Source organism: Mesoplodon mirus (genome assembly GCF_964341445.2).
Source record: "Mesoplodon mirus genome assembly, chromosome: 1".
Classification (NCBI taxonomy): Eukaryota; Metazoa; Chordata; class Mammalia; order Artiodactyla; family Ziphiidae; genus Mesoplodon; species Mesoplodon mirus.
The window spans coordinates 35,292,648-35,317,450 of NC_138976.1; the positions used below are offsets into that span (position 1 = coordinate 35,292,648).

The window sequence follows — 24,803 nt, forward strand, 5'->3', positions numbered from 1 at the left end:
TAATTTACTATTACTAAATGTTAGTAATTTTTAGTGACTCATTTTATAGGTTCATAATAAATAGCCCATAATCCCATGTAAAATGAGAGTTTATGAACTTGTGTATCTTTTGCTTGTAAGAGCTATCGAAAGGAAACTAGTAATCTGAATTGTGTGTCCACAATGTTAGAGACATAGTCCATTCTCTTACTTCTGTAAATCATATTTAATTGGTTCCAAGCCGTGCATGACCTGGCTCTTAGTCATCATGAGAGCTCCCTTTCTTTCACTTCCTCACCCTAACTAATGAGATCAAATGAGATTCAGATAGAGGGGATGCCAGGGAGCCGGAGAACCTAGCACTTACTCTGTGTTGACTGGCTTCAAGGCGATTATTCCAGTCCTTGCTGGGAAGAACTTGTCGCATGCCCTTCTTCTGGCAGAATTGGTGATGCATCCTCACAGTGGTCCATTCCCATGACCACCGACCTGCCCACAGGGATGCTCAGCCATGATGTCCAGCCTCTGGCAAACATCCAGTAACCACCAAATGCCATCTAGGTAACCCAAATCAAAAATCCTCTCCTATGCCTTACATGCTTTGCTCTTCATTTTAGGGAGTTTCAACATGCCTTTCTCTTGAGCTGTTTTCATTTCCCTTCTCAAAGCACTAATCAATCACTCCCTCCTAACCACTGACCCAAAACACGAAAACTTTTCATTTTACTCCATGATTATATTGGGACACAGACACACAGGTGGGGTGCATAATTTTAGTACCATTAAGAGACAACTGCTGAGGATGGTTGGGAGTCATTAAAAATGAGTTTTTAAGAAGAGGTGTGACATAGATTAATCTTTTAAAAAGAGCATGTGAAGATGGACTGGATGTTACAGTGATCTTAGGAAATGTTATAATGGAACTGTAGTTGCATAGAAAAATGACCTTATTTTAGAGACTCGTACTAAAATATTTATGGGTGCCATGTCATGATGTTTGTTATTTACTTTAAAATGCTTTGGTGGAAAGAATATATGGGAAAATATGGCAAAATGTTTATAGTTGTGAAATCCAGATGAGATTACACAGGCATGCATCATATAGTTTCCTCTGTTTTTCTGTATGTTTTCAAGTTTTTTAATAATAGAAAAGTGGAAATCAATCCTTTTGGCGGCTCTCTGGGCCTTAGGCGAGAGAGGCAAGTAGGGGGCCAAGTAGTGAGAAGCTATTCAGGTGGACACTGATGAGGGGCGGAGCTAAGATGGAGACACCGCGGAGGGAGAGGAGGGTGTGGACTGAAAGGTACCATCTAGTCTGTTCTCTTCGCTCATTCCCACAGTCCAAAGTGCTTCGGGAAAAATGGCTGCTGCAGGGTGTACCTGCTGGAACTGCGGAAGAGGAGGAAGCCAGGCGGCGGCAGTCTGAGGAGGATGAGTTAAGAGTCAAACAACTTGAAGGTAACATTCAGAGGTAGGTGGTTTCCAGCCCGGGCCCCCAAGCTGTGACTTTACAGTGCAGTAACCACCTCTCTCCTCTAGGGGGCGTTTCTCAATGCCGTCACCTTTTCCCAGGGCTTTAGAATTATCTTCCTAAACAGAGTAGGTACGTTGTTGCCACTGAAACTTTTCCATACAACCCAGAATTTTGGCTCTGAGTACTAAGTATTGTATTGGGATGTCACACAGTACAGTGATGTCTTCATGGACCAACTAGGTGTGGTAGGCAGCTTGCCCCTTCACTAAATGTCCCCTTTTTGAGTTCTTCTGTCAGCTTTTGTCTTTTTCCTTCTTGAGCTCAGGCTGTTAGCTGTTAGTGGGTCTGTTGTCAAATTTGCTACATTTGATCAATTTGAAATGGGAAAACTGTAGCCAAGGGTCTTGGAATTGAAACTGAGGGCACCCCTGTGAGCTCTGTGCCTGGGCTCTAAAAAGTAACTTTGTATTGTCTAGTTTCAATGCTCAGAGGGTGAGTTGCTTCCTTTATGGTCCTCAACCAGGTTCTGAACATTTCAGTCTGGGAGATAAGTGACCTTTCTATGGCCAGTGGCTGGCCAGGCTCAGACAGAAGCAAAATAAATATAGGTTTCTACTTGGGAACTGCAGCCACGCCAGGTCCCAGGGCACCCAGCCAGAGATGTGAGATGGTGGGGGAAGATGGTGTGTGGAGATGCCTTAGAACGAAATCTCCCCTGCCACCTTATCCCACCAAATTCTGCTGGAAATCTCGCCTTGGAGAGGGTCATCTCTTTCTCCTGAGGTTTTGAGCTCTTTTAAAATACAAAGAGTAATAGCTAACTTGCTACCAGTCATTTGTACCCAAGAGTGAATGAAGCTGGTGAGGGTACCTAGGGGACCCCAATAGCATCATCAAAGGGAAAAGCAGACTGACTGTAAGCCCCAAAGGCCTGTGTCCCTACTTTGCTTGAGCCCTTATGCCCCTTAAAGAGTTCTCAGAGCAGCTTGCCCAAGCTTTGCTTGTGGGGGAAACTGGCTAAAAAGTTTATATGGGGTGTGTGTTTGTGCGTGTGTGTGTGTGTGTACATATACATAGATACACGTACACACACACACACTTTTTCTTAAAATACAAAGGATAAAGGCTAAATAATACATATATACATATATATATAACATTGGAAAGGCTAAATTATATATTAGTGTGTGTGTGTGTGTGTGTGTGTGTATACCATTAGAAGAAGAAATTTTAATCCTGTAAATACTGACATCAAGCTTGTGAAGACAGGTACCTCCAGAACCCCAGGAAAAGAAGGGACTTCATGTTAGAAGCCCAGAAGATAGAAAGGGGAGGGGGTGGAATGAAGTAGCTCAGAGTCCTGAGCCTTGGGGATTCCCTCTCCTCAGAAGTGGCTCGGCTTGCTGCATCTTAGACAAGATGAGGGAGCCAAGGATAATGGGAAATATTGACAGTAAATTGGAGAGGAAAAGGTAGCTCTGAGACATGGTTTTATAGGAGGTTTGTTTTTAAGTCTCAAAGTGGCAAGTCCATGGTGCTTTCAGCTGCAGTGACAGTTGATACCGTATAGCATCTCTTTATCTTTACTCTTGTTAAAAGCTCCAGTGCATTTCCTATCTCTTTCTTACTACACTACACTCCAGATGGGTCTGGCACCAAGCAGATGCTCCATAGCTGTTTGTTGAATGAAAGGATTGGGGCTGGGACCCCTGCCTGGCAGAGGGAGGCTGGGGAATTACTCTTCAGTCCAAGTTGGCAAAATTCTAGGAACCAAGTGGCCTGGGCACTGTCTATTCACAGCAGGAACCGTGATTCAGGTTCACATGGGGCAGCATTATACTGCTGAGGAGTTCTAGGCAGGATGAAGAAACAGGGATGAGAATTGCAGGCCCCCTCTGGTATGGAGGGAGACAGTATACACATGGATGGGCAGAAAATTTGATTTAAAAATTTTTTTTTAAAACCTGGATATCTTTCCTCACTGAGCCTGACATGTGCATTCATTTCATGTAGTAGGTATTATTACAGATGGAAGGCAAACAGGATTTGGAAAGTAGGATAAAACCAGTTCTATGACCTTTTCTGGTTTTCTTAAATGGCATCAGAAAACGTGGTCTTCAACCACATTGGCAGTTTCACTTTGGCGTGAATACAAATATATTGTTGTTCTAGCCCCATAGGTGGTAACTCTCACCTGTGATGAGCCATTACACGAGGGAGAGGAGTCTTAAATCAAGACTCAGTTTTGGCTAAATTAATCATTGGAGCGAGATATAAGAGTTAGGAGCTGGTTTGTGGTTCAGGTGGGCATGACCATACTCCGAAAAATAAAGAGAATCTCTTATTATCCTTTGAGTCAACAGAAGAAAGAGCTCATTCAACGCATGCAGACAATCTCTTGGAGGCCATTTAAGAGAGAGATTCCCAAGCCAGAAGGAAAGAAATCATAACAGCCTAAAGGGGTGGGGTGGGATGCTTAGGCCTGGATTCAGGGGGCGTTTCCTTCTGCCATAACCATAGCTTTGCTGGACATCGGCCAAATGGGCATTGGCCATTTGTTGGAGAATGAGCTGTGTTCCCTGGAGCTGCTTTTCTGTAGGAGCAGGGCTGCCAATGGGCATCATTTCCTCCTTAGGGCCTCTTGAGGGAGGAGTTTCTTCCTACCTTAGATGTCAGTTTCTGCTTCCCTTCATCTTACTCGCAACTTCTCTTCTACAGTATTTAGCATCTTTAAGCTTCAGTCCCAAGGGAAGAAAGGAGCTCTCCCCGCTCCTTCCTTAAAGGAAAGGAGTCACCTAAGACACTTTCCTGAAGTCAAGCATTGGTTCTCTCTCACACTCTTCGTCACTTGAACTGCTTTAAAGGTTCATTGTAAACATAAGCATCCTCCAGTCTTACAAGGTCTTTGTGGATTGGCTGGCCTGGCTCTGCTAATTTTGTCCGAGCTCGGCTAAGAGACTCTAAGCTGTAGGTTGGATGAGCCTGCTCTCATTTTCCCTGCACTAATGAACTAATCGTGACAATTTCCTTTTACAGCAATGGCAGAGGTGCAAGGGGGCTAAACAGGCACAAGGTGTAGGCTCAGAACTGCCCGTGAGCCATTAGCCAAAGCAAGTCAATGGCTAATCCCAAAACCCAGGGGAGGAGGTAGACAGTCAACCTTTTAGAGAAAGGAACTCAGAGTTATGGGGCAAAGGGTACAGATACAGGAAAGGGTGAAAATGGGTACTAATCCTTCAGTCTTCCAGAAGCATGATTGTTCAATTAACAACTGCAAGCATTAGGGAAAACTGACCAGCAGGAGGGAAAGTACAGAATAGCCCAGTGAATGAGAAAGAGGATGAACTAAAACAACTCAAAAATGCAGAGGAAAAGGAAGAAAAGAATAAAAGAAAATATGAGCGGCTTTGAAATAAGATCTGATCTTTATGTAATAGGAATCCTGGAAACTGTCTGCAGGTCAAATGCAGCAGAACCACTAAATTAAGGAATTCTATAGGAAAATTTCTTCGTTTGAATTGGAACATGAATTTGTAGATCTTAAGATTTGGGTCTAAGTCCTCCCCCAGCAACAAATCAGATTTTCCTGAAGAGACGTATGAACTCTTTTCAAACTATATTAGTATATAATATAAATGTACTAAAATATGTTAGTACCTTTAGGCCCTGAAGGTATATTAGTCTCTTTTGGTGAATCAGGAGTAGCTTAAAGAACCTGACGGAGCCGTAGAGAATAGCAATTCAAGAGCAGGGAGAACGCCTGCAAGGAAAGATTAAGGGAAATCAGGGTCAGTTAGTTTAGAACCAGAGAAGATAATGATAGCAACCTAACTCAGAACTTCAAGTGTGTGTAGGATTTAGGCCACATCTGAATCTTTATGTGTTGGCCATTCTGAATATGATAAAGACTTAAAATAAAGCAAGAGAATTTGCGCTTAGACATATGTCTGTTTCCCTAGATATCTTCAAGAAGAAAGAACATAACCACCTTTCTAATTCTGATTCCAAAATTCTTTACAGTGCCAGTAGCCATACAGGAAGTTCCAGGTTTACAGACATGTTTTCTTCCAAAATGTTATATGTAAATTGGCGGTGATTTGGAACTGAGAACGTTGTCTGTTTTTAAAACTATTATATGTGGTGCTTAGGTTTTTAGGGCAGCCCACAAGGAGGATGGGAAGGAGGGGAGGAAGAAGGGAAGGGAGGGAGGGAGGGAGGGAGGGAGAGAAAAATGTAACTAGACTATTATCTGGGCATTAGAATCACTTGGGAATAAAAATATGAATTCCCAGGCCTCATTCCAGGAAATTTGGATTCAGTGACCAAGGTGAGGAGCCCTGTAATTTATGTTTTTCAAACAGTGCTCCAGGTAATTCTTTTGCATGGTCAGGTTCAAGAACAATTGCTATAAATGGAAAAAAGCATAGATCATAAGTGAAATCCCATTATAATACCTGTAAACCCTCAAGGGAAGTGAGAAGTAAATAGTGTTTGGAAGAAAATTGATTTCACCCAAACAGATAAAGAAGGACAACCCTGACCCTTGATTTCAGACTGATTCAAAGCCTTAGTACCTTGACTCAAGGAAATTTGAACCCTGCTTTGGGACTCCTGTAGGTGGGAATAAAGCTGTCTTCTCTGGCATTGGGCTGAGGTCTCTCTACCATAGGTCCCGCCGTGGAACCAAGCTTTTCATTTGAACTTGATTGGAAACAGCCTTGGTTTACCAAACTAAAATTGCTACCCGTCAGGAAAGATGGCTGCTTTCCCAAAGGCCAGAAAATGCTACCATTTTTCAAAGGTTTCTGGCTGAAATTAAGAGCACGATAGCCTTGAAATGATGACTTCATTGATGACAAATGATATATCAATTGTCAAATTCTTTTGCACAACTTTTCACAGGGCAATTTCAGGATGGCCCCATCTGTTGATTGTATTCTTGGCTCACTAGAAACCAGGAGCAAAATAGGCTAAAAAAAAAGAAGAAAAGTTGGAATTGTTGAAAGCAAAATCTGTACACAGATTTCTTTTTTCTTTTTCTTTTTTAAAAAAATTGGATATCACATCTGTCTGCTTTATTTCCCATTGGAGTGCTATATTGAGAAAGCCCAAAAGATTGTTTCTGGCTTGGGCCTGTCATCCACCATTGTCCATGCCATCACTGGATGTGATGCATCCCTGGGGGCCACAAGTGGGTTTCCCATTGATGCTTTTGGAGATTTTAGGCAGTTAGATTCACACTAGCTGTATCTATTTCACATCTGCTCCAATCAACAAGTCTTGTCACTTGCCGTGGTTTTCTCACCTGAGATTCTCTCTTATTTAACCAGGTTTTATTTAAGTGTTTGAAATATAGTGTTCTTAACTTTCTTTGATTAGTGAGAAATATGAGGAAAATTTGTTCCCCCACCTTGGAATTACTCCAGTGAAGATGAGAAACCTCACGAAGTGGTAAATGAAAAGGGAACAAACTGTCACAAAGCCAGGGTTCTGATTCTAGCTCTGCTGCTAATTTGCTGTGTGACTTTGGGCAAATCTCTCATCCTCTCTGGTCTCAGTTTCCTCATCTCTTCAGTGAGAGGTCTTTCAGGGTCTTCCAGATGTGGTATTCTGAGATCCTCTAATTTGGGAGTTTGGCTAGAGATCCCTCTTCGGAACAAAGAGATCTATGCAGAGAAATACCACTATTGTAGAAGGAAGTAGTTTTGGAGACAAGCCAGAATCGGGGAAAGAGGTTAAGTTCTCAGGAAACAAAAGCTCCGTGTGTAACTGACTCATCCCAGAGGTGACTAATTCATCTGAACAGCTGTCAGTTCTAAAGTATGTCACATCGAAATATTCATTGAATAAAATATTGATGCCTCAGTTGCTGACCCAGAGAAGGCCATGCAACTTTTTAGAAAGAAAATTCAAGATGCAAGTGGTCTGGTTCAGTTCTGCTTCTGACTCAGGATTCTTTGAGTGCCTCTGTTGGTCTCTGATGGACACCAGAATTCACTTAATTTTCCACATTCTTAAGACACTCAAAGCAGAAGACTGGTAACATCAGGCATAAGCATATGTGTGTTATATTATGGGATTTTGGCAACCAAGAAGAGGACAGTGACCCACAAATAGCTGTTCTAGAAAAGGCAACCACAGAAATGTTCATTGGAATCACAAAGGACACTTGCTTGGGATTCAGTGTGTTCTTTCTACTTGCTATTTTTAAGTCTGTGATGTGCTGTTGTTTCTTGGCAGGGCACAGAGCATGCCACATTGGCTCTCCACATCTGTGCACTCCTGGCCACATTTGGCAATCTAGTCCTGCCAAATTCCCATTCTTTTTCTTTCACTAGAGTAAATCTTTATATAGTGTAAACCATATGGTGATATAATGGTAGCACTATATTGTCTAATATTCATTGGTCTCTTACTCTGTTCTGGGTACTGACTTAGCTTTGGGGCCTCCGTGAATTCATTAATATTCTCATTTCATCCCCAGAACATTCCCACAAAGTAGTTGTGATGATGATGATAACCATTATACAGCTGGGTGAACTGAGGCTTAGGAGCTAAAGTAACCTGCTGCCCAGAATGACCCCTTTAAGAAGTGAAAGAGCCAGTATTTGAACTCAGCTCTGCCTAACTCCAAAGCACATTCTTAAAAATCTCAACAAAAGTGGTTATTTTAAGCTAAAAATCTCTTGAGACTTGTGATATTCAGTGAGATCACACCAAAATTTCCCTCATGGTATAAGTGGATGGATAAGGAACGTGCTCCTCCCTCCTCGGGGACCTTGAAAGTGCTCCACTGCGCATGATCATCGTGACTGGGGAGGCTGCCCCCTTCAGGTTCTTTCAGGAGGTACAGGTTCCCTTTTAGGTTTGCTTCCCTTCCTTTACTCGCTGAAGCCCTTTGCTCCCGAGTACACTTTCTTGGTTGTCTACAGCCTAATCTCTGCTGGAAACAGTGTGTGATTATGTAAAGGGCCCCCAGCATAGCACACTGGTTAGGAACCTAGACCTTAGAGTTTGATTGACCTTGGTTTGAGCCCTAGTTCTGCATTTATGAGTTGTTTGATCTTGGACAAGCCCTGTAACGTCTCTGGACTTGAGTTTCCTCACCCGTACACTGGGGATAACAATGACCGTCGTGAAGCGTGGTTGCAACTTGTAGAGATCATGTGCGTGTGCAGGTGCCAAGTACAGTAGGCTGTCATGAAGTAAGAGTCGTGCTACTGTCACTGTTTTCTCTATCCTTCTGGAGAGGGTTTCCAACAGTAACACTATTGACATTCGGGGCCAGATAATTCTTTGTTGTGGGGGACTGTCCTGGGCTTTGCAGGATATTTAACAGTGTCCCTGCCCTTTACCTAGTAGATGCCAGGAGCACTATGCCCACCCCCAGTGATGACCGTCAAAAGTGTCTTCAAGCATGGCTAAATGTCTCCTGTGGGCTAAAAATCCCCCCGCTGAGAACCACTTCTCTATAAAGCCTGGAGTTACAGGTGTTGATACTAAGATAAAAATCACCGCATCAAGTAGCTTCAGGATACAGAACCCTTAAAAGATTTATGTAGATAACATTCATGATTCTTGGTGCAGAATGACGTAAAGTCTTTCAGTTAGTTGAAAATAGGAGTCTTCGCTCAGGCACTGAGCCACGAAAGTCAGTTCTGTGTTAAAAAGAAATGGTTGCCTTTTTTTTGGCATCCAATGCTGTGCTGATTTTGCAAAGGCAGTGAGTTTATGACAGTTCTACAGTTCATAAAACTGTAGAATCTTAGCGTATGCATAAATGAGGTGCTGTTATCTGGATCAACTTTTATCTGATACTCCAATTTGCAGTGAACCCAGGGAGTGCGAGGCAGTAGACAGGCTCTCCCCAGAGGCTAAAAAATGACAGGAAGCTTACTTCCCCACAAAGTAACACCCAAGTCCACATTGGAATAAGTCTCATTATCACAAAGAATCCTCCCTTGGGATGAAAGTTATGTTCTCTGCAACTTTTCCCGTCTCTCTGGTCCCTACCCTGCCCGCTAGGGACCACACAGAAAAGTCCCTCTTTATAGACTGAAATCTGGATGCTTCTGGGTTGTGGTAGCTTAGGAAGCTGAGTCAGACAAGGGAGGAAGCACTCTGAAAATACATTCAAGCACATCTGCGTTGCACGTGCGTTTCCCAGTTGCCAATAGTGGAAGAGCCTACCGCCCGATGTTTCCCAAGCATCTTGCCTTACTCGGGTTTTGTAAGCTCCATTATAATTGCCTCATTGTTGCTTAGGTAGATTGGGTATAAAGTACCTGGAATAATGAAAATAGTGGGAGAATTCCATCTATACACTGAGACCACGTAAGAGCCACACTTGGGGGAAGTTTGCATTTTGCAGCCCTTAGAACAATTGCCGTAATTGAAGGAATTATGCAAAGTCAACTTTCTTGGCAGCTGGTCCCAGGCTTTTTGGCCTATGATTGCCATGCCTCAAGTTTCCTCTCTACAGATGCTTTGAAAATAGTATTTTTCTGCCCCAATAGCTTATAATGTGGTCACTTCTAACCCCTCTATATTCTTGATGGATCAAAAACGTCAGGGGTCCTTTCAATATTTTCTTCCATGGTCTTCACCAACTGTATACCAGTTGTGCATTCTGAAGGCAATGGATGGTCTCTCAGGTCCTTTCCATCAAGGACAGTCTATGATCTTACAACATGGGGGCCTTACAGTCAAGTCTGATGGCTGAGGTCCAGTGGCCATGGGGACCCAGGCAGGCTTTGATGGGGAGCAGACTTGCAGGCAGGCTGACCTGACACCTCCATCACCACAGTCTGCAGCCAAGTCGATCTCCTGAGTACAACCCCGCTTTGTATGCTCTCTTTTCACTACTTAGGCCCAGAGAAGAGTCCTGTGGGACCTGCTTACGACCTATCACTGCAAGGCCTGCCTCTCCTGGACTTTCCAGTTTCTCCTCCTGTCAGGTCCAAGCCTTGAGCCCTCCACGGCAGCAAGTGGGAGATAAGCTCACAATCCCTCTCCCGTTCTAAGATTCCAGTTCCCTAGCAGACGTGCAAAAACAGTAGAAGGAATGCCCCTGTTCTTACTGTTACCCCACAAGCAACTTCTGCCATCAAGCGTTCTTTAGATCTCTCACCCAAGGTGTAAACCTTAACAGTGGGAATTTCAGGCCAGGTGAGAAGAAAAGGGTGTGCAGCAATAGATGAGTTAGGTTTAGGCAATGTTTTTTTAGGAGGGATTTGCCTACATCCTCATTCCCATCCCTTTTTGGAGAAACTATTTTTGAGCACATTTGGTGCACATGTGCAATTACACTTGCAACGTGAAGAATTAAGGTTTATTGTGCTCACAGATTCTCAGTCAGGAATTTGAGCAGAGAACAGTGGTAATGGCTTGTCTGTGCTTCACACTATGTGGGACCTCAGCTGGGAAGACACAAATGGCTGGAGGTGACTCAAGAGACTGTGTGCTGGAATCACCTTCATGGCATGTCTAGAGCCTCAGCTGGGATGACTCAAGGGCTGGGTGGGACTAACATGCTCGGCACCTCCACATGGCCCTTCCACAGGGCTGGCCTTCTCCCTGCATGGCAGCTGGGTTCTGCGAAGGAGCACCCCACGGGGAATGTCTAGAGAGCAGACATTCCAAGGGAGCCAGTGGAAGCTGTAAGACTTCTTCTGTCCCTGCCCCCCTTGGAACTCTGGTAGCATCACTTCCACTGTGTCCTGCTGGTTTCAACAGAGCCACTAAAGCCAACTCAGATTCAAACAGAAGGAAATGAGAATCTTTACCTCTTAACGGGAGTGGCAGGGTCACATTGCAGAAGAGCATGTGGGATGGAAGAGATTTTTGTGACCTGTTTGGACAATACGATTTGCCTCAGAGCCTATGTTTTTTGGTGCATATTTGAAGCCTAGTCTTTACTATTATGTAGCTTTTGTTTGAATGTTCCATTGATTATTATGTTGTGTTCCTCTTCATTTTTATGAATCTTAAAATTCTTTTTTTTCCTTTTTGACTGCGCCACATGGCACGCAGGATCTGAGTTCCCCAACCAGGGGTGGAACCCGTGCTCCCTGCAGTGGAAGCACAGAGCCCTAACCACTGCACCGCCAGGGAGGTCCCTTAAAATCCTTTTTGATGCAGTTAAAAAACAAAAAAGGTTGAGGAATAGAGGCCCTAAAGCCACATGTGAAGTGACAAGACCACAGTGCTCCCTTCTGTCTAACAGCAACCTCTCTCCACCCCGGCCCCCCACTACTAAGCCTTTTGATCTCCTTTGAAACAGAATCTCTGTTGGAATAATACACACTCCAGGGATCTCAGAGTCTCACGTTTTTCCCTCCCATGTGGAAAGGCAAAGGAAAAAAGTGAATAATGTTTGAATATTGCCAGTGCACAGAGAATATCTGTAAGGTTAGGGACACTTCTGCCAGCACAGACTGTCACCCCAATCTGGGTGCCTGGAGGAAGGATTTTACGCACTGCCATGGTATGTGACGTGAGGGTTGCCACCTTAGCCAGATTCTGTCTGGAAGGACTGGACATCTCAACACCAGTGGCGTTCACGGCCATTGCTGGGCCACATGGCTCTTTAGCGCAAATTAGAAAATGCAGCTCCACGTGAGGCCACCGTTTGGAAAAACCACTGGCTGGATTCTAGCCTCCTCTACTCCTTCGGCAGGTGTCTGCGGGCAGAAACAGGCTGTATAGGCACGTGCATTGGTCCTGCTCACTACTCAGTCTCCACTGGCCTCCTTCCTATCGGTCATTAAGGTATTCCCAGTTACCTCCTATTCTTTTTTTTTTTTTGCGGTACGCGGGCCTCTCACTGTTGTGGCCTCTCCCGTTGCGGAGCACAGGCTCCAGATGCGCAGGCTCAGCGGCCCTGGCTCACGGGCCTAGCTGCTCCGCGGCATGTGGGATCTTCCCGGACCGGGGCACGAACCCGTGTCCCCTGCATCGGCAGGCGGACTCTCAACCATTGCGCCACCAGAGAAGCTCCTGCCTCCCATTCTTAAATAGTCTCAGATAAGGCCAGAGGAGATGGAGAGGAAGCTTTTTACAGGCCACTGGGGCCTGTAAAACAAACAAGTAAGCCATCAGTTATAAGCTGGTGGGAAAGCTTCTATCATGGAAGTTCAAAAAGAGTCTGTGGGAACATATGCAGGGGAGGGGTACTTAACACTCAGATGAGGGAGTGCAGGTAAGACTTCCTAGTGTGATGTGTGTGGAGAATGTGTTTTTTAGCTCTTGATTTTATCTGCTGTTGATTTTCAGCAAATTATTTTAACTTTTTACATTACTTTACCTTGTGTTACATTACATTGTATTACATTATGTTCATTCTTGACTAGGATGTAAGTTCCCTGAGCACAAGGACTTCATGGATTACTCACTGTATTAGTTTCCTGAGGCTACTGTAACAAATTACCAAAAACTACGTGGTTTTAAACAACAGAAATGTATTCTCTCACACTTCTAGAGACCAGAAGTCCAGACTCAAGGTGTCAGCAGGGCTGTGCTTACTCCAGAGGCTCTAGGGGAGGATCCTTCCTTGCCTCTTCTAGCTTCTCGTGGCCCCCGGCATCCCTGGGCTTGTGGCTGCATCACTCTCCTCTCTGCCTCCATCTTCATATGACCTTCTTATCTCCCTGTGTCTTCTCCTCTTCTGCCTCTTATAAGGACACTTACCATTGGATTTAAAGCCTATTCAGGTCATCCCAGAGGATCACATCTCAAAATCCTTTCATTACATCTACAAAGACCCTTTTTTTCCAAATAAGGTCATACTCACACGTTCCGGGGTTAAGATGTGGACATATCTTTTGGGGGACCACCATTCAACCTACTACACCCACTATATATATGTGTGCAAGTGCCTGTAGTACTGTATGGTGCCTACTAGGTTGCTCTCAATAAATATTTTTTAATTTAATTGATCTGTATCAGCTTTAGGTCATCTGTAGGATTGTCATGAGGTTGAAAACAAACAGTTATGTCTAGAGATGGTATAGGGCTGAGATTACAGCAAAGAGTATCAGCATCCCACTTGCTGGTTCAGTTCCAGGGTCTCCACTTGCTATCTGTGTAATCTTAGGCAAGTTTCTTCAGCTTCACTTTCCTCTACTACAAAAAAAAAAAAGATAATAAGCTAATAATGAAACAAACTATTGGGTAGCGGCGATGATTAAATTAATATATACAGAATGCTTAGAAAGTACTTAGAACGGCCTAGGACTTGGTGCCCAATCGGTTTTAGCTTTTATTATAAAAATAAAAGAGTGATGGGACCATGTACAGTATATAAATAACCCCAAATTATTTGATTTTACCAGACTCCCTCTCCACTCTCAGAAACAGCTGAGAGGGATGCCACCACCCTAAGCTTAGCACGCTGTTTAGAAGTCAGCTGCAGCTGGACATACAAGTCCAGTGGTGACTTGGAAGCACCAGCCCTCACCCCTAGGACATCCAGGGCAGAGGAAGAAAGGAGGCTGGGAGCACAGCGCTGAAAACTGCTGCCTTGCAGGGGTGGGAAGCAGCTTTTGTCCCCAGGGTAGCTGCTCCCTCTCTGGTTCCCTCTGGCTCTGTGATCAGCTCCTGTCTGTTACCCTGAGGCCCTCAACAGGAATTCTAAGGCTTCCCAGGACCTGTCAGCTAAAGTGGAGGATGAAAGAGAGCAACTCCAAGGACAAAAGAAGTAGGACAATATGATAGATTTGAGAAGAACTCGGACCAGTTGTGGGGCAGACCCAGTTGAATAGGGTGAGAAGCTAGAGTTATCTCAGCAGGTTATTATTATTTTTTTAAATGTAACCTTGTGCTTTCCAGTTGCTTATTTTTTTAAAAATTGTCTAGGTTGTTAGAGTGATGCCCTGCTCAGGTCCTTAGGAGACTTGCTTTGTTAGAGAAAAATGGCTAAACCCAGTGCTGTTTAAACTATGTCCATGAACCGCTTCTGACCAGGCAACTGTTTATTACCAACTGTTTATTACCAGTCATTACCAGTCTATGACAAGATAAGGACAGGAATTGCCAGGAGGTGTTTGGAAACCTTAATGGCAATCTGGCATTGTCGTGACAACCACGTGGGTGCCCAGTGGCTCTGTCTCACTGAATAGACCAATTTGCAGGTTGTTGCATTTCTGGGCAAATTGCATGTGTCATGAGCTGAGTGTCTGCGATGGGTTGGGATAAACCCTAGTCCTTGACCACACTGCTGCAAAGCAAACACCAGAGAGAAGAATATATGCCCCAAGATCATAGTTTTTGCCTAAATGTTTAAATACTGTCATTGCCATCTCTTTGCACCAATTTATCTTTAGATCTAGAAAAAACCTTACAGAGTCTTTAGACTGAGCACCTCCCCACACCTGAGGCCAGGACAGACCCCAGGACTCTCAGAATAACCCAGCCAACCAGTGATCTTCCTGCAACTAAACCCAGGTCCCCAGTGCTCTTTTAGAGCTGCCATCCTTGCCTATAGCTAATGCAGAAGAAAATCTCAGCCCCTGACAAGGAATCAAAAATTCCAGATTAAAGCCCCAGAATGATGATATGGTTTTCTTGGGAGCAGCTGTTTTATAAACAGGATTTGGGGGCATCTCAGGCCTTCCATACCGGGTAATGTGCTGCTGCTGGGGTCTGCTCTGTGAAGCAAAGGACAGGACTCGAAGACACTGACCTTTTAATATTAGCCACACAGATGTCTTGCTGTGTGATTAGTTAATGTCCCAGCTGAATCTGTAAATAGGAATAAGAATAAGATTTTCTGTCCCTGGGGACATCCTAAAAGTCAGGCTGTAAGAGGAGGCCCAGAGAGATGACTTGGCCGGGGAAATCATCTGTAAGACTCTCTCTCCATGGTTAAAAAAAATCATCTGAGGGCTGGAAGAGACCCTTGGCAACTGGTGTGTTGGTGTGTTCAGCCCCTGCCTTCAGCTAGGACTACAACTTCCACCATTTCAAAGTGATGCATATGTCTCCTTTTTTAAAGAAGGGAAGGGAGATTCTACAATTGGGTGGCTATTCCTTTGGCCAGTGCTGTCATGGCCTTGACAATATAAATGGAGCCAGGCAGGGAGGAAGCCATCTTCAGGGCACAGTCCTACTGTGGGAGAGTCAGAAGGGACATCCTCATATCTCGAAGATGGTAGCACTTAGGTTCCAAGTGTGTCCTGTGTCTTGTGGAGTCCGATGCAGCTCTGATAAAGAACATTATTAAGATGCTCCTTGGGCTCCTCTTTAGATGGTATAATCTCACTGGCTTTCACATGTCCTACATGGAATTTTCTCCAGCCATCTTTTGCTTCATTTAGTAATTAACCCCAAGTTCTCTTTTGCCACTCCTTAGGCATGAATCCCAGGCTACACACAGAATTATAGTAGCAAGAAATGTGGATTTTCCACAGGTTTAAATATTTGCCACTTGACCTTTTATCAGAGAGCTCTGTGGAAGGCAGAGTGGTTTAAGGTCAAGAGTAAGCATTCTCTCTCAACTCAAATCTTCACTTCACTACTTCTCATGGCCTTGGATTGCTTACTTCATATGTCATGCCTCAGTTTCCTCATCTGTAAAATGGAAATACTCATACACTTTGAGGATTGTTGAGAGAATGAAACGAGTTAACACATATAAAGTGCTCAAAATAGTATCTGACAAAGATGCTAGCTGCTATTTTTCTACCATGACCCAAAGCCTAGGTTTGCTTCAAGCAAATGGAATCAATCTCAGGCCAAGTTTTTTCACTATCCATTTATTAGAAGGGAGTTTAATTTATTTCGGAATTATGTTCCAAATCATATTCACTTTGTCCCGTATAAATAAGTATAGTTATACAGTTGTTTTTTCTTTGGAAGGGGGGATTGGCAATGACTCCACATCACCGTTTTAGAGACGCTCTCTGTGCCTTGTGCTGCTCACCTCGTCTCTCTGAAATTACACTGTGTTTGCTTCCAGCTCATTCAGTAAGACAGGGGGTGTTGAGAGGCTCACTTACTGTTTAGATTAAATGTTCTTTAATCACTGGAGTATGGGAACTTGCATTAAAATAAATTGTAGTTAATCACACTAACAAACCAGAAAGATTTCTGATTTATTAGGGCAAAAAATAATTTACTGAAGTGTCCTTTGAAATCTATTTGTGGCTGTCTCTGTTCTCCAAGGAGAATTAATGTTGGATACACCTTTAAAAAAGATTTTGAACAAAAAGGGCACATAAGCAGTGGTACCCTACTTCCTTTGCCACAATTGTACCCTTCACACCTGCCCCAGGTCACAGCAACACCAAGGTCAAGCTCCCAATACTTCAAGTACAGATGTCCTTCACCTTTGCACATACACATGCATACACACTCCCATTCTCCAAAATTTTCTTTCCTTAATGTTTCATGGAAGAGGAAACAGATCTCAAAAGTCCTGTCTTTCTCAGGACTGAAGCCATTTTGCAGAGTGCTGAATTCATGGTTCTGCTTTTACATATGTTAGAAATATCTCCTGCCTGGACTAGTTTATGTTCACATTCATAAAAGCCGACAGGTGTTTCCTTTATTAGGACATGCTCAACATTGCTTGTTGAAGGATCGCACCTTTTAAAAGTCAATCTAGAAAGTAAAAATTTGTAATCTTGATAAAAATAAGATAATACTTTTGAAGATTCTAGGAATGCATAGCTGATTTTGGAACAGCCATTTGTTGTAAAACATTCTCCCCATCCTCAAACTCCACTGACTCCATACCCTGCCTTCACTAACTATCCTCTCTCTCCTCCCCTTCAGCCCCAAACTTCTTGGAGCATCAACCATGCTCAGCACCCACCCTCTTCACCTCCCATCCACTCTCCTCCGTGTCTTCTGACCCTGTACTTGCCATGCCACCAGTGGTTCAGTGCGATGGAGACTTTTTTTTTTTTTTGCGGAACGTGGGCCTCTCACAGTTGTGGCCTCTCCCATTGCGGAGCACAGGCTCCGGACGCCCAGGCTCAGCGGCCATGGCTCACGGGCCCAGCCACTCCGCGGCATGTGGGATCCTCCTGGACCGGGGCATGAACCCGTGTCCCCTGCATCGGCAGGCGGACTCTCAACCACTGCGCCACCAGGGAAGCCCCGATGGAGACTTTTTAATCCTCACCTTAGTTGACTGTTCAACATCAGGTGAGACTCCTGAATGCTCCCTATTTCTTGAACCATCCTCCCTCCTTGATGTACTTGCCATGACAGTATCCTTGATTTTCTGTCTCCTCTTCCTCTGTCCATCCTTGAGATGTTGGGTTTTTTGGGTTCTTATCCTGGTGCTCCTCTTACACCTCGTATTCTAAGTCATATCAATTGCTCCCATGGCTTCTGAAATACAAACATTCTCTCATTCCAGTTTTTTCTCCAGAGCTACCCATTCAGCCAGCCTTCTTCTGGACATCTCAATTTGTATCTCACCTAAACACCTAAACCTCAGCATGTTAAAAATTGAACTCATTACTCTCTCTAATTTGTTCCATCTCTTTGGTTCTTAATTTCTTGAAAAGCACCACTGTGCACCCAGTTGCCCCAGTCTGACACCAGGGCATCATCCTTGATTCCTCTCCCCTGCTCAACCCCATGTCCATTCACTCATTTTATATCGCAAATATTTCTAGAATGCTTCCACTCTTTTCCATCCCCATTGCCATGACACTAGTCCAGGCCATCATTACCTTTCACGTGGGTTGCTTCAACACCCAGTCTCCCTTCCTCTAGTATTGTAGACTTCTAGCCCAAACTCTATCCAGCCACCAGAAGTATCTTTCAAAACTTCTGTCTGATGATGTCACTTTCCAGCTTAAAGACCTTTCCCCCATTCCCTTTGGACTGCAAGATAAAATCCAAACCCCTTCATATTTATGATATGACCTCTGCTTGCCTCTCCACCCTTATCTCATCAGTGCTTCCTCCTTCTCCAATCACCGGCCACCCCAGTCACTCTCTGCTGTTTCCTGGAGAGACCAAGCTCTCCCTGGGTCAAGTTCTTTGTCCCAGCTGTTCCTTCAGCCAGGAACACTCTTCAGTCCCTCTTCACTTGGCTAACTCTTATGGATCCTTCTGGCCTCAGTTAAGATACCACTTTCCCTAAGCCCTGAACACTGGTTTGCTGTCCACCAAGAGCATTTTTAGCCTAGAGCTTCCTGTATCATAGCACATATGAAGCTGTTTTCTGTCTCTGTCTCTCCCTCCAACTTCAGCTTCCTGCAGAGTAAGAGAGTGTAGTGTTCACTTTTGTATTCCCAGATCCTAGCACTGCTTGGCACAAAGGCTTTCATGTATAGTTACTGGAAGGAGGAAGACCAGAATGAAGGTAGCACAGGTGACACACCCACAGTTGCTTTAAGTATAAATGCTTGTGAGATTTCTCCCTGACAGGCATTTCCTACTGAATATTGGGCCTTTGTCTCCGTTACTGTGATTGACATTTAATCATGACATGAACTAAAAGAAGGAGATTGTTTTCTTGGCATGGCTCTCATTTATCTAGAAGTATGGACAAGTACTGCCATGAGCAAATGGCCATGCTCGCAACTGATTGCTCTGATGTGGTTGATATAGTATTCATTTGGAACAAGATTATTGAATAGATATTCATTGAGCATCATACATAGCAGTGGGAAAGATGTTGGAATTATACAAAAGAGGTCAAAGTGTTCTCCCCTGCTCTTAGGATCTAACAGTTTAGGTGTCCGATGGATGGAATATACACATGACGGGTTCCAGGAACATATCTTCTACTACTCAGTGTAGTAGAAGTTCAGAAAAAGGAATGATCATTGAGGGCCTTAGTATTGGGGCTTTTACCCTGGTGGGATATGGCTGAGATCAATCTTCCTAAGATGTATTCATTCATTCAATAAACATTTATCAAAATGCTTATGATAGAGACCAAGCTAGGTTAGAGATAAAGATGAAAATGGTATAATTGCTACCCTCAAGAGACCTATAATCCACTCAATTTTAATGGAAGACCACTCTTCTAAGTTCCTTAACTGTGGGTGTTCAGAGATCTCCTGAACCTTCTGCATTTATGTTTCTGTTGCTCATGATTCCCATCATTTGATGTTAGAAGGTCCCCTTCCAGGAAATACTTCCTACCACCAAGAGAGTTAACTTTAACCCTAGACAGCACATGATGGTCCCAACCCAGAACTTTTAATACCTGAATCTTTTAAAGCAGTGATGGTTCATAGCATCACTTCCTTAGTTTTTACTTCTAAAAAATAAAAGATGCTAAGTCAAGTTTAAGATGCCTCACTTCATTGGAAGGAAATTCCAGGCTTATAGGAAATGAACCATGAAGGCTGAGTTTGGACGTAAGCTGAATGGCTGTCACTGAGATGGAGAAAACACACATGGACATCATCGCAGATAACCAGAGAGGAAAGTGGGGGCTCTTCCTTGAGCTCAGTGAGGCCTTGGCTCCTTTTAGCCCCAAGTTGGATCCCAGATTTAGAGCTGGACTTGATTTACTGGATGATGCAGTCATGAGGACACTGACCACGTGCGTGTTGGATCAGAGCTTAACTGGCAAGGTCAGCTGGTTGTCATGGATGCTCCATGCTGACCAAGCTTACTTGGCTTGTGACAGCTCAGCCACCTGTTATAAACAGCTGAAGGGGGCCTGGCTCCACTTGGAGGCTTTTACTATCTCTGGCACGTTGTCTCTGCCTGGCGGTGGGAGGGGAGTGTGGATACAGCAACCAGTCGATTGCTGTTCTCACGGAGTCACCCTCTTCATGGGGAGCAGTGGTCCAGCCGTGGCTACATGAGGTCTTCCTTCTACACAGGATCTGTCATCTCTTTTTTTTTTTTTTAAGCCTCCATTTTTTTAATGACCCTTTGTATTTTTTTATCATTAAGATTTTACTTTCTTTTTTTATTTTTTATTTTTTTTACAATTTCATTGGAGTATAATTGCTTCATAAAGGTGTATTAGTTTCTGCTTTATAACAAAGTGAATCAGTTATACATATACATCTGTTCCCATATCCCTTCCCTCTTGCGTCTCCCTCCCTCCCACCCTCCCTATCCCACCCCTCCAGTCGGTCACAAAGCACCGAGCTGATCTCCCTGTGCTATGTGGCTGCTTCCCACTAGCTATCTACCTTATGTTTGGTAGTGTATATATGTCCATGCCACTCTCTCACTTTGTCACAGCTTACCCTTCCCCCTCCCCATATCCTCAAGTCCATTCTCAAGTAGGTCTGTGTCTTTATTCCTGTTTTACCCCTAGGTTCTTCATGACATTTTTTTTCCTTAAATTCCATATATATGTGTTAGCATACAGTATTTGTCTTTCTCTTTCTGACTTACTTCACTTTGAAGACAGGAGAATCACAGACCTAACTATAGAAGCAACTGTGGAGAAAAGACTGGAATAACAGGTTGGAACCAGATCCTAGAAGGCTTTGAGTGCTGACCTGAGGGACTTGAAATTTATCCTCGAGACCATGGAGCGTGATAAACGTTTCAGAGCAGGGGAGTTGTAATAAGCCCAGGAGTGAAACTAGGATGCTGGTTCAGTGCTGCTGTTAGAGAAGGAGCAAGGCAGAGAAGTCGGGGTAAGACTGGGAACCAGCTGGGCAGGCGACTAGTTTAGGTTGGTTAGGGTCAAGGAAGACAGTCTACCAGCAAAGGATGGACCAGGACACCAGAGGGCAGATCAAACAGTTCGCTCAATAATCCCGAGATCCTCATGCTTGAGCCAGCGAAAGCATCAGGCAGAGGTGGCCCAGGGCTCTGGAGAGCTCCCAGGGAGAGGCGTTGGTGCGCCACGAAGGAACACTTCCAACCTCCGAACCAGTTCTAGGGCCGCTCACTCGTGTCGTCATAGTCATCATCCTTGTCATTGTCCTCTTCCTCCCCCTACGCCTTCTCCTCCTCCCCTCCTTTTCCTCTCCCCCTTCCCCCTCCTCATTATTATTATTACTGATCTCATCAATATCTTGAACCTGAATAGAGTTCTACCATGAATTAGGAGTTCGCTCTTCCCCTGTGCTTTTGAAAGACTGAGCAGGGGCTTATTACAAGATGCAGTGAAAAGAGTATGCTCTTTGGCATTGACTGACCTTGCCCCAAACCTCAGCTCTGCACCTCATTAATGGCATGGGATTTGGGGCAAGCTACTTAACCCATATGTAAAGTGGGGATCAATAATAGTTATCTCCTTTGGCTCTTGTGAGACTTCACTTAGTCAGTGTACGTGAAACGTCTAGTCTATGCCTAGCACAGAATGAATGAATATATTCCCAGCTCCTGTTAGTATCCTCTTGTCTTTCTCTTCTTATAGCACAGAGCTTGTCCTCTATGGATCTTGTTTCTCTCTAGCCAGTGGCAGAACCTTGATGGGAGGGATGTGATCAGAACAATAGCATTTGTTCATTATGAAGTCAATTCAACCATCCCCCTATTTTATGTTGCACTGGTTCCCTAAAAAGCTGTACAGTAAACCATCATTTTAATGCAGTAGAGCCACGGTCCCCAACCTTTTTGGCACCAGGGGCCAGTTTTGTGGAAGACAGTTTTTCCACGGATGGGGGCTGATGGTTCGGGCAGTAATGCGAGCGATGAGGGAGCGATGGGGAGCGAGGGATGAAGCTTCACTCGCCCACCTGCCTCGCTCACCTCCTGCTGTATGGCCTGCTTCCTAACGCTGTCGTCGGGGTCGGGGGGAGGGGGGGATTGGGGACCCCTGCAGTAGAGTAGCTGGAAATACTAGGAAGCCCTGCTTGTGGTCCTTTGTCAACTGAGATGTGTCATCATTGAATTCTTTTATATGCTGATTCTATTGAGTTCAATTCATTTAAAGGTGGAGGGTACCTATGAACTTATTTTGCTACTTAGCCATGCCTCAGCTAGCACTTAGAGTAGAGGGCCCCAAGGCCACATCACAGAGCCTGCCTGTCTCTCTCCAGACACATATGGCCCTGTCTGACTTGCAGATCCAAGGTTGCACGTGACTGATTTGCCCTGGGAGGAACTCCCTGTCCAGAGACAACACAGCTAAACCCTTACTCTGGCCCAGATGAGAGGAGAACATGGGGTAGCAGGTGTGCACTTGGTCACAGGCTGCTACTCAGTGCCACAGGCACCCAGCATCTCCTTTGTGCACGTCCTTAGGATGGGTGCTGGGGTTCCTGAGATGACAGTGGCCTCTGCACTTGGAACCTCACAGGCTTCACGATCCTCTTCTTGTGCTTGAACTCATGAGCCAGATAGCGCTCCTGGCCCTGGGTGCTGAGTTATTAGATGTACGGGTGAAAGAGCTGCTCCTTAAGCAAAGGGTCAGGGACACCCACGTACTGGAGAATGTGCTGAGCCAGCCTCAGGAAGGGAGGGGGCTTTGCAGGAATGCACCCCACAGAGCCTCACTGCCTGCCGCTTTCCAGATGTGGGAAGAGCCAGAGGCCTTGGGGTCTGTGTCAACACAGTGACTGGCCTTCAGTGGTAGGGAGGACATGTGTTGGCCATACTGGACCACAGGGTCACTGATGGGGTTGTTCATCACTGGCCTTTGGGGACACCTGCTATAGCCCATTGATGGTGTCTTATTGTCACATGGCCCCTATAAAAATGAAGATGAATCAAATACTCCCAGCCACTGCCTCCTGAAGGCTCAAACCTCTGGATCTTCTCAACCAGTTTCTGTCCCTGTCATAGAGCAGGTAACAAGTTAGGTTCACAGGTTTTGGCTGGAGATTTCTGCACACACCACTAGGGGCAAGCGTGCTGTTCCTTGGAGAGCAAGGGAACAAAGCATTGAGGGTAATGGACATTTTAATGTTGATATGTTGAGCTTCCTCTTCCCAAGTAACCACATGATACCAAATCCAAACAACAGCAATTTCCTCCCAGATATCAGTACTTTATGTAAATTTCCAAGCAAACTACCTCAGTTGGTGGAATATGACTTTACCCACCACTAGATGGCGCCCCATGTGCACGTAAGCCTCTTCCACATTGAGAACTTGAATTAGATTTTCTGGATTCTTTTTAAAGGTACACACACACACACACACACACACACACACACACACACATCCTAACTTTCACCATCCTTGAAGACAATCATCAATTCTTTAATTTTCCTTTTAGCATTCAAATTATGGGCTTAATCACATTCTCTGGAAAATTGGCTTAACATAGGAGTCTATGGGTGTTCTTAAATCTTATGGACCACAAACCGTGTGATTCAGAGGCTGAATTTGAATTTATTCATTAAATAGTATGTTTTGGTTTGTCTTGTAAAATAGTGCATACGGTATTTAAAAAATAGTCTTTATTTTTTTTCTTAAAAGTTATAATTTTAAAGTGTAAATGATGAATATATTTATATCACAAAAATTTAACATAGTAGTTTAACTAGGAAACATACAATATATATTTTTGACTAATATAATGACGTCTTTCTTGGTATTCAATTATTTTTCAAATCCTACCTTGTCTTTTTTTTTAACATTTTTATTGGAGTATAATTGCTTTACGATGATGTGTTGGTTTCTGCTTTATAACAAAGTGAATCAGTTATACATACACATATATCCCCATATCTCCTCCCTCTTGCGTCTCCCTCCCTCCCACCCTCCCTATCCCACCCCTCTAGGTGGACACAAAGCACCAGAGCTGATCTCCCTGTGCTATGCGGCTGCTTCCCACTAGCTATCTATTTTACATCTGGTAGTGTATATATGTCCCTATATACACTACCACTCTCTCACTAAAAAATAGTCTTTAAATTCAATTTTTTTAAAGACACCAGAAGAGAAAGGGAGAACAAATATTAAATAATACTTACTCCATGGCAGGCAGTGTTCTGAGATGACTTAAATGTTAACACATTTAATCTTCAGAGCTTAGAAAGAGCTCTTCCATATACATCATTATAACCATCTGATAACATCTAATAGAAAAGGAAGTAAACACTAAGAGAAGTGGGAGATTCTCCATTGTTTCAGCCAGTAAATGGCAGACTAATGGAACTCCTGACCTGGGCTCCTCTGCAGTACACCCTGCTGCTTCCTGCTGGTCTAAACAATCAGGAGAGGCTTTGCAGAAATCAGATGGTGGTGTGAAGGGTATTTGGATTCTGCTTTCTCTCTTTTCCTTTGTCTCAATTTGCTTATCTATAACATAGGAACAAAACAATCCCAAATTGCTGTGAAAGAACTTCGTAAGCTGTCTGCTATTGTAATTTGGGGGGATAATTTGCGGTTTTGTGGGAATATGAGAACCCTCATATGTGAAGCTTGTGATCCTTCACTCATTCACACAAAAAACATTCCTTGCTACTGTGTAAGATCTCCCACACTGAGGTGCCTGTACTATTTCAATACTA

General features: G+C 44.1%; 1 protein-coding gene across 9 annotated transcripts in view; it reads left to right on the top strand.

The window, feature by feature from the left end:
* Nucleotides 1–24,803, top strand: part of PALM2AKAP2 (PALM2 and AKAP2 fusion) — a 628,408-nt gene that overhangs the window by 362,080 nt on the left and 241,525 nt on the right. For all 9 annotated transcript variants that reach the window (XM_082627559.1, XM_082627558.1, XM_082627560.1 and 6 more), the window contains one exon: nucleotides 1,320–1,450. In XM_082627559.1, coding sequence (XP_082483685.1) covers nucleotides 1,320–1,450 — 131 coding nt within the window. The remainder of the gene's footprint in view (nucleotides 1–1,319; nucleotides 1,451–24,803) is intronic.